Here is a 15,037-nt window from a genome sequence, read left to right as displayed (position 1 = left end):
GTGTGCAGCCGGCTCAGACCCCTCGGGCATTTTGGGACTAGAAGCACACCATTCACCTGTGGCTACTCAGTCTTTGGGATCAAATTTGCTTCAGCAGCTGGAGGGCTGTTTGTAGGAGCCTGATCTTAAAAATCACACATGGAGCCAACTTGTATCCAATTTAGTAAACTCCAGTATTGAATGCAGGAAGAGTCCTTCCTGGGATCAGATGGTCCCCTTGAACTATAGCCAGTCCCTAAAATTCCTAACGCTTTGGGCTCAGAGAAGCTTACTAGCTGGGCACAGCACTACCCACAGTGCCTGGAAAAAGTTCATCTTGAATGCAGCATTCAGTCTACAAGTTCTCTTCATTCCTGGAGCCAGCCTAGATGTAGGGGATGCAGAATGAAGGCATGACCCAAAGCTGGTTGTACATGGTGCCAGTGTGAGGTCTCCAGCAACATTCCTGTTTGCTGTAGGTTACCCATGTCAGACAATATTCCATCCCCATCCATATTTCATCCCATCACTCTGGATAACCACAAGATTTTGTTTGTCTACAAAGTCTTTCAGCATTATAGCTGTACAAATTATTTAGGTATATGCATCCTAAGCAACTGATTTGGGGTTAGGTGCAAAAACCAATAAATTTGGTTTTCAGATTTTTAAAAATATATTTCAGTGTCTCAGCTTGCAAGGCTGTTACCTTTACACTATCAGAAGTTTGACAACTGGCTGGACACACTATACCAAAACTTAGAGAGAATGCTGGACAAGAACATGTGACAGGGACACCGGGTCTGGTGTTTCCCCATATTGTTTCAGGAGTCTATTTTTGTTTCTTTCACTGCAGCATGAGTTTCTTTCCTTCACTGGGTCACATTCCTCCAAAACATGAAAAAATTCCCCATTACATGTAACTGTTAAGAGAAAGAAAACAAAAAAAAGAAAGAAAACCCCCCAAAATGCAATTAATGTTCAAAATAGAGGTTCACAATTTTGAATTCTTATCTGCAGACCTCAACACGCTTTCAAGTACCCATTGACTCCTTCCACTGGAGCTGACAGGAACTTCCTTGTGGACAGATGTACTCTTAATTTGGAAGATGCTAAGTTATTGAGAAAAACAAGTAACAGCGGCAGAAGGGTCCATGTGAGCAGGTATTGAAGGGGAAAGGACTGAAGAAGGGCCAAGACTCAGAGAATCTCTTCACTGATGGAGGCAGCCCTTACGGCACCACGCACTGGCAAGTAAGATAGAAAAGAGGGACCACAGGAACCCTGCCCTGGGACATTTTCTAGTAATTTAATGTAATTTGGGCTCCTATAACTACAGTGAATAACAACCCTTTTTTACACTTCTCAAAAATGTCATGTAAGTGAAAGAAAGTAATTACATGAACAACATGGATTTTATTTTTTATTTGCAAGGTTTAGTTTGTCAGCTTTGTCTTCTGGGACTTACCTGTCTTCTTGTTCTTCTTTTAAACACAAATTTTTATTTATTTTTAATTTAAATAAAAACCTAGTTTTTACTGAGATATGAAGTAACCATGAAAAAAAGCACACACAGCATCCATCCAATACTGGCAAAGGACCATATCAGCTATTGGCAGTGAAGCAAGAGAACAGAAAACAGCTACCCAAAGCCATTTTGAGTTAAGCAGTAAAGTAAACCCTGGAAATTATTAATTTGTTTCTTCTTTATAAATGTTTTGTTACTGTTTTGCAAGTTCATGTTGGTGATTTTCACCCCTAAGAGCTAGCTGTAAGGTTTGTTTGCTAAACCACACAAATCACAACATATATGTGCATCAAAAGGAAAGCATAAAGAAAAATTAGATGGTGGCAAGAAAAAACAGCAAGAGGATGTAATGGGAAGCTCTGAAATGACACGGTAATCTTCTCATTTGACAAAAAAACCCACTTGCTTGATGATGACAGGTTATTGTACTGTAAAAATTACATCCCCTCACTTGGATATTATTCCAACACACCATGCTGAGCAGTAGCATCAATGGTTTTGGTTTTAGTACAATGACTGTTAATTATCTCAGATTCATTTACCCACAAATATCTCTTACATATGCAACATAATTGTTCTATAACCAACATAAAGTATGTTGCTTTTTTGTTTTAAGCAGACATTGAAAATACTAAAAAATAATCACTCTCCACATGTTAATGTGAATACATCACCAGTTTTCATTCAATGGAACATGATCATAAAAGTGCTGTATCAGCCTCTGAATCCACAAGTCGTATTTATTTTTTGATCTGTTTCCTGTGCCTCCACAGCGACTTAAAAATTTAAATAGCTTTACTGAGGAGCAGTCACACTTTTTTAGGAGAAGCTACAGAAAGTACAGCTTTTATCAGTGGGAATGAGGTATTAAATCGTGGTTGTGAAAAAAACGTACAGAAGGTTGGGGTCATAAGCTGTTAGTTTCCTCAGCATGTGCAACCAGCTCATGGATACTAAAATAATCATACATTCTACATAACCTGAGCCCACTGTCAGTAAGTAAACAAGAGTATCAGTCAGCTGCCACTAAACCAGTACACTGCTAGTGACAAATGTGTTCCATTCGGTATTAAAAAAAAAAAAAAAAAGACTGACAGGTAGTTTTATATTGTGGGCTTAGAAGCTTCAGCTAGAAATGCTTGCAGTTAATCTGGATATAAAGTTGCACATGAAAAATAACAGTACTTTCAAAAACATTAAACAAATCCATACAGACAAAATCTCACCTATATTTTGTCTTTCTTTTTCCTATTCCTCCCCCCACTTCTCCTTCACATTTCCTGTTTCCTCTCTCCACAACAGCCAAAATATGAAATGGTAGCAATTTATTCCCAGGTTACATAGGGATTTGAAATGTCCTCCCCCTTCCTGACTGTATGGGCAGAACTGAGATACTGTATTTTTGGTATGAAACAACTAATAGGTTCTGAAATTCAAACAGGTCATTGTGAAGCTGTACTGAAGCAAGCAACCAGGCCCTAAGATTTTCAGGTCTGTGGGACAGGGACTGTGTTCCCAACTGTAATCATGGCTGACAACAGGAAAGGAGGCAGCTATGCCACTGCTGCCTCGTGTAGTCAGGAAGGTAAGTATCATAAAAAATATATTGAAGTAAGGACAGAGGAGACCTGCAGATACAACCATCCGCTAATGTATTCTTACAGCCACACAGAAGGCTGCCATTCCATGATCCCTGTTGCCTTTCTGCCACAACTGGTTCACCTCATGCTTCTCATCTCTCTACCATCCCATGCCTCCCCTTCCTTTAAAAAAGATCTCATTAATACCCTGTGAAAGAAAACCTGCGCAATACAAAGTCCCCACTTCTTAAACTTGTCTTTTTTTCACCTTTCCTACAAACATCTCTATCACCCTTCTCATGCACACTCATGTCATCTGCTCCCAAGCTACTCCACAAGCTTAGTGACAACACCCTACACAGAAATATGTTACAGCAATTCCCAGTCTTTCTCATCCTTCTCCACAAACACCTCCTTCTTTAAATCTTATTAGACATTCTCATTTAAAATAGGGACCTTGACACCTTCCCAAGTCAGTTAACTACACTTTTCCAACAGCTGGAAAACAGTGAGGATGAAACCAGAAAAAGGAAGGACAAGCAATCTGCATTCCACCCTAGTTTTCCACAAAATCACTCTCAATACACTCCCTATTTGATGCCTTCCCAGCCAGTGCTCAGAAACACCCTTCCGTCTTCCTTCATGTACTTTTCACTAAAATTCCTAAATTCTTCACCTTCCTTGGCTTTGTAGCTGCAAATCCCACTGTGCTTTTATTTCAAATGGCTATTTCTTTATGCTCCTCTGAGGGTCTTTTTCACTCCACAACATTTTTTTGTTGCTTCGCTTATTTTCATCCATTCACTCCAGCAATACTGCTGCAAAGATCCTCCTTCTAATTGGTAACACTGACCATGCAACCCCTTTTATTTAGTTCTCCTCTCCATTGCAACCTCACCTTCAAGGCCTTGTTTCCAAGTATTTTTATTACATATACTGACTTTTAAGAGCTGTCCTACCTTTGACTGGGGTCTCATATCAGCCTTCATCTCAGTTCTCAAGCAAGTGTTTCAATATGCTTAGAGGGGTCCATTGTAAGTATCTGCACAACTCAAGAAAGGCGTCAATGCTTTCCTTCTGAATGCTGCCTACCAAAAACAGACAACTCCTATCAGATCTTGGACAGCAGTATTTTAACAAGGTTGTGGGAAAAGTTTCCAATAATTATAACCATTTGTAAGATGAAGTTCAGCCCCTGTATTTATACTGAAAACAAAAGATTTGATCAGAAAGCAGTCCAAAGCGAGTCCACTAAAATCCACATGTGCCTGGGATTGTGCATTTAGCCTGTAAAGATCTATACCATCCTCAGTTTCCAGCTGTATTTACATACAGCAGTTGTGTGTTATTACTACCCTAAAAGTTTATCTCAGCATTTACTATTTAAAGTAGCATGTAGTGCTACAGTGATACAAACCACAACTCCAGTAACCTGATCTCACAGTTGAAATCATACACTTAGTATCACTACAGCTAACTAAACAGATACTTAAAAAAAAAACCAAAAAAAACCACAACCTGAAATCATCAAGTACAATCTTGGATGAAGGAATTTTTCTCTTTGTCAGCTAGATACGGTTTTAGCAGCTTTTAAAACCTTCACATGATACTGAGTTGTCTTAGCATCTTCTTAGAGTTCCTCAGTGTGAAAAGGATGGTATCAGCAGTGTTATGTTCCAGTATTGCATGCTAATGCCCTCAAAACATTTGTGAGTACCAAAAACACAGAATGGGGTGAACGGCAGGAAAGAAGGGGTTAAACTTCAAGATCAGAGCCTTCTGCTTCTATTTTTCCACTTGTACTTCCTCAAAGCAAAACTGTAGCCTAAACACCTTCCCCCATTTTTACACAAAATTAGCCAGGACATAACCTTAATGAATCTTAAGCATGTGCTTAAAGTGAACAGGATAGACAGATGCTGGAGGCATTGTAAATGACTTAAGGCAGGCTTTGCTTTCCTGCTTTTTTTGAACTGAGGCCTGGGCAACTACACTTTTACTGAGCAGGCCTCTACTTAAACATGTGTGAGGTCACCTGAGTTGGTGTTAGCAATTGCATAGTCTTAAAACCAAAAGAGACTGAATGTAAGTACTATTGATGCCAGCAGATTCTGAGAGAACAGTGCAGGAATCTATGGCTGTGAAGAAACTCTGGACTCAGTTTGGTTCATCTTGCAAGGTCTGTTCTTTCCAGAGAAGGCAGAACACAGAGCCTGCAATATGCTAATGGGAAACAACCTGTTGGACAGATCAGAGACAGCATGCTGCAGAATGCCGTCAATCCCTCCCAGGCAAAAATAAGACTAAATAGGTTAGAACACAGTTTACAAAAGCTGGCATAAAAAGAGGCATACAGGCTTTAAAAAGATCCAAAGAACAGGAAACCAAAAATCTATACATGTTACATAATTTGTGGTATAATAAGAAGTCTGTTAAAAAGATGAAGCTCTTTCTCAAGCAGGCAGCAATGCCACCTCCCAGAAGAAAAGCTGGTCAGGCATCAAACCACAGTGGAACCACCGGGGCAACACAGCTGGAACGCACAGATGCTCCAGGTAAAGATCCTGTTTATAAGCAATACCACTGGGACAGCTGGAAGACTCAAACACAGCCAGAATTCGTATTTTAAAAAGCAGAACCATAAGGAACATGAACTTAAAACTCAGTTTTACCTGAGACATAGTCACTTTTCTTTAGAGCTGAAAAGAAAGGGTTGTAGATTAAGACTACCTTGTGAAAGTAAGGTATCTTGCTTCCTATCTAAATGGCTTAATATAACTTAAATGCTGCAAAACTCTCAATTAGTAGGTCTGGTGCCTGGTCCCTTAAGAGTGAAACAGCTCTTTGACTTCTGTGAGAGGTAATTCAACTATAAAGGCTGGACACCAAAAATGCATTTTTTGAAGAAAACTTTAACCAAATTTTAGTCTGAGCAAGAGTTAAAATGATTGTCTAATAATAAAAAACCTTCGCCTTGATAGGTAAAGCTATAGCACAAAAACAATCCCACACCAAACCAGTTGTGCATGTAAATTTAATACTTGCCAAGAAAACCCAACCCCTAGAAAAAAAGAGAAATTAAGCAAAACATACGGTTGAAAATGGCAATGATAACTTTACTTGTAATTACACACTCCCACCTCCCCACCCCCTGGCTTTAAACTTTTTTTCCTAAACTTAAAAAATCAGATCTGACAGCAGCAAATGACAGAACATACAAGAGCTTGAATGGCCATAGGGAAAAGTTCAGGCAAAAGAAAGCCTTGCACAAAGCTAAGGTACAAGAGAGTAACATAAAAAGTACTTCAAGGATTAACTACTTGAGGGAAAGACCTCACAGTTCTCTCTGTGATTCACATAGATGCTAAGGTGCAACTCTGCTTTGCAGTGCAGCTGAGTTTGGAAGATTTCCAAAACCAAACGTTCTTTGTGATATGTCATTAAAAAAGTGAAAAAGCAGTAGAACTCTTTATACAAGGGAAGATTTGGTGTTTCTACCTATTCTACATCTAAATAAAAAAAAAACAAAAGAAACCCGCACCAAATGGGAAAGCACTGTACTTGGTACAGATATATCTCTGAAAGTGAATCTGTTTTAAACCAGTAGTATCTATCTCCATAGCATATTTGATGCATCTGCAGCTAACTCAAACACAAATTCTACTGGACACATGAAATATCAATAAACTGGGCCAAAACACAGCCTCCTAACACAAACTGCTCTATTGGTTTTGAGCTGCCAGCAAAAGATGCTTAAATGCAAGTATTTACAATATGTTTCTTATTATCAGTTATCAATTCAGTTACCCAAGTCTGTGGGCTATGACTAATAATTTACTGTAAAAAAAGAAAAGGATAGGTCTAGGGAAGAGTTGCACTGAGGTAGAAAAAATTTGTTACAACAACTCTCTTCTCATTTCAAAGCCAGCGTTTGGAGTTCAGGACCTTGGCTGCTATTCATCAAAGCACTTAAGAATTTGTTTAATTCTAGTAGTTTCTGTAAGACTTGAGTATGCTTTTAGATATTTTACTGAATAGGAGTACAGCTACTCACAGAAGCAATATAGCATATTACTCAAGGGAATGGTTGCATCTTGTAGGTCTCCTGGGTAAAGCACATGCACACAGACAGAAAAAAAAATCAATTTCAATAGACTCTAAAAATAGATGGCTTTTCTCAGAGAGATGCATACCTTTTCCTCACATTCAAGCTTCTGTTTGGGTTTATACTTCATTGATGTTAACAAGGCTATTAATATAGAGCAATGTTTTATTGCTATATTCTATTTTTAAATGTCTATTTTAGAGTAAACCTTTCTCATAGCATGTTCCAGTTTCCATTTCACATCTTCATTTCCTAGGCTTTGCAATTGATAAAAATTACTAGGATTTCCTTGGCTGTGCAGTTTCAAAAACCAAAGCACCAGCTGTGCTGCAAGTGAACCACGACATGTTTTCACTTCCTTTGCAATTTCTCAAAAGTCTTGACATCTCATTATAAAATTCAGTAAAGTAGGTCTTTCCCTCAAAACTATGTCAGCATAAATAGGGAAAGTAACCAGAAATGCAGTTTCAATTGGAACACAAAGTAGCTACTCTGCTATCCATCCAGCTCATAGTTTACTTTCTCCTCTTTTCTTTCACAAACTAAGATTTTCATAGTGTAAATAAATTAAGTCATTGTGGAACTATTTTCAGCATCTGCTCGGAACAGTTAGCACATGCTAACTACAATGGCAGGTATCCACACTCACATGGTTTTGGCCTAGACCTCCCTGGTGCAAGCATAAATTAGAAATAATTTAAAAAGAGAAGAATTCAAAGATACTTCACATCAGTTCTGAGTGTTTCTGCTGATAGTTGGAGGTTTCTTTAAAATGCATACTCCTAGTTTATGTGCCAACTTGGACATTTCACAGAGGAAGATAATGAAGTAACTAATACAAAATTCCATAAATGTTCTGTGGTATCTGACTGAGAGAAAAAGTGAGAACTACTGCATGAGTTAAGAGCATGGCAAAAACCAAAGTTCTATAGAAAATTTAAAAAAGAAAATTTATTTAAGGTAGCACTTGCATTTAAAGGGCCATGGATTGTTTATTATGGATTGTTTTACATATTTCCACTCACCCAGCTTACAAAAAAATCACGACTCTTTCTCAAAAACCCCTTAAACGCCACTATTATTTCCATAAATTGATTTAAAGCTTTTATAAGCGTAGTAAAGTGTGCAGCAAATACTAAAGTAAAGCCCAGCCTGCACTGGGAGTTCCCGAGAGTGCAAGCCTGACGTAGGAATAATCAAAGAAAGAGAAACGTTTTATGACAACATGTGGCAAACCTTTCCAAACCCTTAAGACGCCGAAGCCCTTGGGCGGCAATCTGTCCTAATTTGCGATCCCCCCCGAAAGCACCGAGTGAGCATCCCGTCTTCTCCCTCAGCCCGCCCCGCTCCGGGGGCTGCTCCCATTGTCTCGGCGGACAGAGCTCTCCCCCTGCCGCGGCTGCCCCGGGGCCTTGCGGGGTGTCCCGCTGTAGCCCCGGCTGGAAGGGCCGCGGCCGCCGGGAGCCGTCCCTGCCAGCGGCGGACCCCGCTCGGACAGCCCTTCCCCAGCCCCGCCGCCGCCTGCCCGCCCTCCCCGCTCGGAACCGCCATGACTGTGCAGGATTCTCGGCTTCGGGGCAATTCTCCCTCCGGAGGCGGGAGCAGCACCGGCCGGCGGCCCCGCGGCGGGCGGTCACTCGTGCTGCCGCTCCGGGGGGCGGCCCCGGGGAGCGGGCCGGCGGCAGCCCGGAGCCCGGGCGGCGGCCCCGGGGCAGCGGCGGGAGGGCGGGCAGGGGCTGCCCCGGGGCGGCGGCGGGCGCGGTTGCCCGGGTGACGGCGCGGCATGCCCGGCCCCGCGGGGTCGCCGGCCGGGGCAGCGGGGCGGGAGCTCCGGCGCCGCTCACACCGGTGCCCGGCGGACACGCCCCCGCCCCGCTGCCGCCGCCGGCCCCTCCGCTCCCCGCACACGACCCCCGGCGCGGCGCGGGGGCTCCCGCCTGCCCCGCATTGTCCGTCCTCGCCGCCCGCCGGCTGCACCTGCCGGCTCCCGGCCCCTCTGCCGCCGCCCCGCACCTACCAGACGGAACCGTAGGCGCCGGAGCCGACGGGGGTGAGGTTCTGGTAGCGCTGGGGCACCTCCCACACCGTCTTGTTCAGCTCCTGCCGGTAGAAGCCGCCGCGCTCGGACATTTTCCCGGAGCCGCCGGCAGCAGCGGCAGCAGCAGCGGCAGCGGCAGCCGCCCCTCAGCCGAGGCTGCACGGCCGGCGCCGGCGGGGAGGAGGGACCGGGAGGGGAAGGGGAGGGGAAGGCGGAGGCCGAAGGGGTGGGGGCAGCGGCCAGGGCCGGGGGAGCCCGGGTGGGGACAACGGGGGGCTTGACGAAGGGGCCCAGGATCCCCGGGGCGGCACCCGGTGTCTTTCCGCGGGGCCACCCGCGGGCTTGCGGGGAGTGGCGAAACGCCGATTCCGCCCCGGAGCATCGCAGCCGGGGCGGTGACGGACCGGAGCGGCGGCCTCACAGCATCGGCCGCCCCTGCCCGAATGTGCGGGAAGGGCCCGCGCCGCCGCCTCTGCTCCCCGCGGGGACGGCGGGGACGGGCGGACCCGGTCATCCCGCCCTTCGCCTGGTGTCTCTCAGGCTTTCTAAAGCCTTGCTGGCTGACACCTTTCTTACTTTGCCACGGCCACCTGAAGTTCCCTCTGGGCCCGCCAGGCTCGAGCTGCAGTGACAGCGGCGGTGACCCTGCGCCAGGGTATCGTCCGGGGGGGGCAGTGCAGCCCCCGCTCACTGATGGAGCCCCGGCCAGGTCGGGGGTTTTCTCGGTGTCCTCTGGTGCCTAAAATTGACCCTTACCGCTTTGACTCCCGCAAGCACTCATCTCAGTCCTCTTCCTTTTCATCGATGAAGACTCGAGCCCTCAAGACAATAGATAGTCTTGAAAACTTTAAAAGTCCAAAATTCATGCACCAGTTAAAGGTTCTCTGACTTCTTTAATGTGTGTTTTCTTCTCTCCAAAATGTACCTTATACAATATCTCAGTGACTTCTGAAATCATTGCAGCACTACTGCAATGCTACCGGTATATTTCTTTATGTATTGTTTCCTTCCATGGCTTCTTACCCTTCTTTGAGCACCTGTAAGTAACTTGTACTATGCAAACTAGCATGTTTGCATAGATTCAGTGTACTGGGATTGCTTTACACCTGCCTTTGAATCACTGGGGAATAGAAATCTTTGCTTTTCAGAACCCTCCTATACCATGGATTGCTGTTTGCTTTGGCAAATAGCTGCTCAGTTTGTGCTAGGACACAATGTGACTGTAGAGAACATGTATGCTTGAATAGATGTGAGCATGATGAGACAGAAAACAAGTGTTATGGATGCTCTAAACACTGGATGGTTCAAGTTCCAGCTCTGAAACCTCAGCCCATGTTGCATGACAGGACTTCCACACTAGGACTGTTCAAGTGAACAGCACCAGAACTTGGCATTTGCTGGGTGCATTTCAAATAAAAAAAAATATGCGAATGGTACTACTGTAGCCGTTTATCTGCAGCCATCCACTCAAAGACTACTAAGTGTTCCTAAAGCAATAGTCTAGTTCTCACTTCTACCCTTCTCCAGTGCAGCAGACCTCTCCAGTTCTCTCCAGACTGCTCCTTGGTCCCACTTGAATTTCTATTCTGAGGGCATAGTGCTTGAAGGAAGTGAAAAGTATAAAAAAATCCATCAATACATTAATTTATCTTATTTTTCTCAGCACCACCGTATGGAGTTTTAAAACTGGAGTGACAGTGTAGTGACACTACACCAAGCCAAGAAGAAAAATTTCTGTCACTGCCATCCCCCATCTTATTTGCCCCTAAAGTAAGTGGCCCCAAATGTTTACCATTGCTAAAATGGAACAAATACTCCTACTTGCTAACTTTTATTGCACTTTGTCTCTAGAGGTGTTTTGGTGTATTAAATTATTTCTTTCTAACTGCAGCCGTGATTTTTGGAAGTTGTGTCTGTCCATGTCTACCCAATCTTTTAATCATGCAATTTCCACAGGATATAATTTTTCATATTATTGGTTAATTATTGGTAAATATTTACAGTTGGTCTCAATTTTCTGTCTTCTGTGAATTTCTGTCAGTTATTTGTGTTGCAGTCATGACTCTGAGACTGTGCTTGATATCCTTGTTTTATTGGATACTACGTACATGGTCTTCTACTGTATGTAATGAGGGGGATAATGGAAAACATCAAGATGCAAGGACAGTGTATTTGAGTTGTCTCAGAGCTAGGTAGGTTCTAGGCCTCCAGAAGCCTCCCATAAAGCAAGCCCTGACAGCTGCCTTTCCCATGGCAGAATCAGCTCATCCATCTTTGCCATCCCCATGAAGGAAGAGGAGGAGGAAGAGACAGCTCCCTTGTCAGCTGTATTCTTCTCTTTTAGCTGCAGTTTTACAGGGGGTGTGAAAGCATGAAGAAAAGATAAGGCCACAGCTTCTGCTGTGCATACGTTGCCTTCTTAAGAATTTTCACTGTCTATACAGGAAATACTGTTACATAAAATTGAGCCTGAAGCTGTGTTGGGACTCTGATGGACAGGGAGAGCCCATGAAACAGCTGTGGACACTGCACACACCTTTCCTGACAGCATCCTGTGTGACAGCTCCTCACCAAGTCAAGTGCTGGTGGCTGGAGGGCAGCGGGCAGGGACTCACTGCCCTTCACACAGGACACAGCACTGGGAGGGACGCCCATGTGCTGCGGCAGGGCCGGCTGGGACACGCAGGCGGTTTGTGGGGTGGGATCAGCTGTGTGAGCCTCGTGGCTGGGGAGGGAGCCCTGCATTCAGGCGTGAGGAGGCTGTGCCCCTGGGCAGGGTGGGATGCAGTTCCTCAGACACACAGCAAATCTAGCAGGTACGAAAAGAAAACTTGCTGGCAGATCACTAACTTTCTGTTGTGGCTCTTCTCCCACTGCATAGTCAAACCCTACATTACTCTCATTAGAATAAACCTCAGTGAAAACAAAGGAATTTATTATTTTAGCCAGTTGTGAGTTACTAATTTCCAGTTGTTCCTCATTCCTATTTTTTTGAGTTAGACTTGATGATCCTGATGGATCCCTTCCAACTCAGTATATTCTATGATTTTTACCTCCTTTTTTTTTGTTTTATATATTGCAGAAAGCTTGCACATCTTTGCTACCCTCCTTCAGGTTCCTTTCAATTCTCATTTATCCTCTCTCTATTTGTGTTTTCGTATTCAGTTTAGAAATCTCAAATTTAATATATAATGGAGTTCAAAGATTGCAATTTTCATACTAACAATAAACATGAAAACTCAAAGAAAGAAAATGCCACCTTAGTACTGAAAACATATAGTTTCCTGGTGGAAAACATAATCATATTACTGTAAACTCAGCACTGATTTAAAAAAGACTTTGAAACTCATAGGAAAGACTGTTTGCAGATCAGAGCTCAGACTGTTCTCAATACAATTGCTGTGAATATAGGATAGCTCCAACTAAAAATCTACCAAGTATCACTGAGGTTTTAGGATGAAGCACTGTAGTTCTGTCACTATATCTGTTATATACTTAACTTTGTACTTGGAGATGTCCATTAATGGATTTCACCATGTCCACCCTAAGTTAATAACAGTAAACTAAACATAGTAATGTTGTGAAGGTGCTTCCTGTGCCACTTTCTTTTGAAAATGTCGTAGGGTATATGAAACCTTTATAAAAGAAAGATTTATTTATATTATACTTTTATTATATTTTTTTATATTTATTATTTGTTTTTATTATTTATTTATTGGTTTTATTTGCAGGTTCTTGTGAATTTCTGAAACTACATCTACAAATATGTAATTATAACATAGGAGAGCTGCCACTGTTTGTACCAACTGAAAGACAAAGTACAGACAGCAGGAAAGGCTAAATGAAGCCCTCTGTAAATAGCAAGTCAATCATTATCTACTCCTAATACATTAGTTTCCATGAGATTGCTTTGCCAGGGACCATGTATCTTTGTGACTGAATCACAAGACACTTGTTGCATTTGCCCATGAAATGCAACTCTCATATTTCTGCTATTAAGTGCCTGTTGCCAACTACCTATTTGGAAGGCTTCATAGCACCTAGGTTGATCCAGTGACCTGTCCAGCCTGAGACGATTTTGTCCTGTTGGGTCTTAGATATTTAAACTAGAAAAGCTTTTTTCTTTTAATCTTGTGAGAACATGAAGGGTCTTGCATTGGAGAAAACTTTAAGTTTAGTTACTCATTTTGAACCTCAAGTTGATCATGAAACGTCCAAGGCATTTCATACCTATAATGGGGTGTGAAATCAAATGAGAAATCCTGCTATTTATTGAGGAGTTTTAAAATCTGGGTTAAATCCTAGTAATTATACGGGAAGAATAGTTTTCTATTCTTTCTGAGAAGAGAGATTCTAATATGGCTTGAGTTCAGAGCTCAGGCTTTGTTTCCTTTTTTTCCACATTCCTTCTCTGTGGAATTAGAATGGCTACTAGATATCTCTGTGCTAGCTTTCCACATTTATGAACTGGGACTAGGATTGTTTCCTTATTTTAAGGATAAATACATAAGACTGATACTACCTGAGATAGTAATAACACTTTTACTAGCTAAGCTTATTGCTTGCAGACATTGATAACAATTTTTCACATATTCCTATCATACTGCTGTGGATACAAGGTGGGAAATATTTTCTAATATTCTGTTAAAAATGTAATTCTGACCAAAAAAAAAAAAAAAAAAAATCAGTGTCCTTTACCTGAAATTACAGAGGAGTGTATCTTGGCCTCCTGGAGTCTACTAGAACAGGGTGGCAGTGTTTCTTCTTCATGCAGGAGCAACATATGGCTGTTATTCTAAGATCATGTTGCTATTAGATGTCTCAATGTGATTGAGACTGCAAGCATACTGGCAATTGGTGTCAGAAGTCCCCAGAGTAAATTAAATAAAATACAATATCCCGCTCAGTCATGTCAACAAAGGCTTCTCAGTGTATGTACATTCAAAACAAGGCCATCACCAGAAAAATAAATAGAAATTTAACTTTATAATAGTTCCTAATTAAGTAAACAAAGGTCCAGATATGAGGAAAGGCTGAGATGGGCTATTAATACATAGTGCTATATTTTCACTTGCAATCCATGTAATTATGTTGCCTGCTGAATCACAACACCACCATGATGCTGTATTCTTATGCATAATACAGCATCAGTCAAACACAGTCTAATATTGACATGTATAATCAGTAGCTGTGGAGAGCCCAGCACTGCTCCCATTCAAGTCAAATTTCATTATGAGAATGGGAGCAAGAACACATTGTTCCAAATGCATTCATTTGGGCTTCTGTCCTAAACATACATCAGCTGTAAATTTTTTCACAGTGACTGAAGGTACTCCAAAGATAAAGGCAGATGCAGATGTAAGAGCCCACATACACCAAGCCCAGTGCTTTTCTGATGCACATTAAGAAATCACACTCAAGGAAGACTGTTTAACTGACTACTGTGTTGTTTCTTTTGGCTCCAAAGAACACCATAGGTTCTTTAAAATGGCTGTGCATTGCGAATCATGAATTCTTCTAATCACAATCCAAAAATAATTATGTATTGGAACAATTATATTAATGAGGTGTCAATCTGGCTAAAACTGTGCTTATTCTGCATGTGAAGTCAATATGAAGAAAAGTTGTTGCTTACAGGATTTCTAAATGCCATGGGGTTGTAGATGTGTACAAACTTGCACCCACACCCATAGGGCTGCTCGGTGAGCTTTGGAACATGGTAAACTCTATTACAGTGCTTTAAAAATATGCAAATATTTGCAGTTGAGGGAGAGCAATATGAAAGCAATATCTGATTCAGCTTTAACTCT

The 15,037-nt window shown here is 42.4% G+C and overlaps 1 protein-coding gene across 1 annotated transcript in view; it reads right to left on the bottom strand.

The window, feature by feature from the left end:
- The window catches only part of MAPK11 (mitogen-activated protein kinase 11), a 30,791-nt gene extending 21,349 nt beyond the window's left edge, over positions 1-9,442 (bottom strand). Inside the window, exon 1 of the mRNA XM_059847236.1 lies at positions 9,207-9,442. Coding sequence (XP_059703219.1) covers positions 9,207-9,319 — 113 coding nt within the window. The 5' untranslated portion in view covers positions 9,320-9,442. The remainder of the gene's footprint in view (positions 1-9,206) is intronic.
- Positions 9,443-15,037: the final 5,595 nt, after the last annotated feature.

The sequence above is a fragment of the Haemorhous mexicanus genome, chromosome 5, assembly GCF_027477595.1.
Source record: "Haemorhous mexicanus isolate bHaeMex1 chromosome 5, bHaeMex1.pri, whole genome shotgun sequence".
In the NCBI taxonomy this organism is placed as follows: Eukaryota; Metazoa; Chordata; class Aves; order Passeriformes; family Fringillidae; genus Haemorhous; species Haemorhous mexicanus.
Note: the sequence above shows the minus strand (reverse complement) of the source record. Positions and strands in the feature narration are given on the sequence as shown.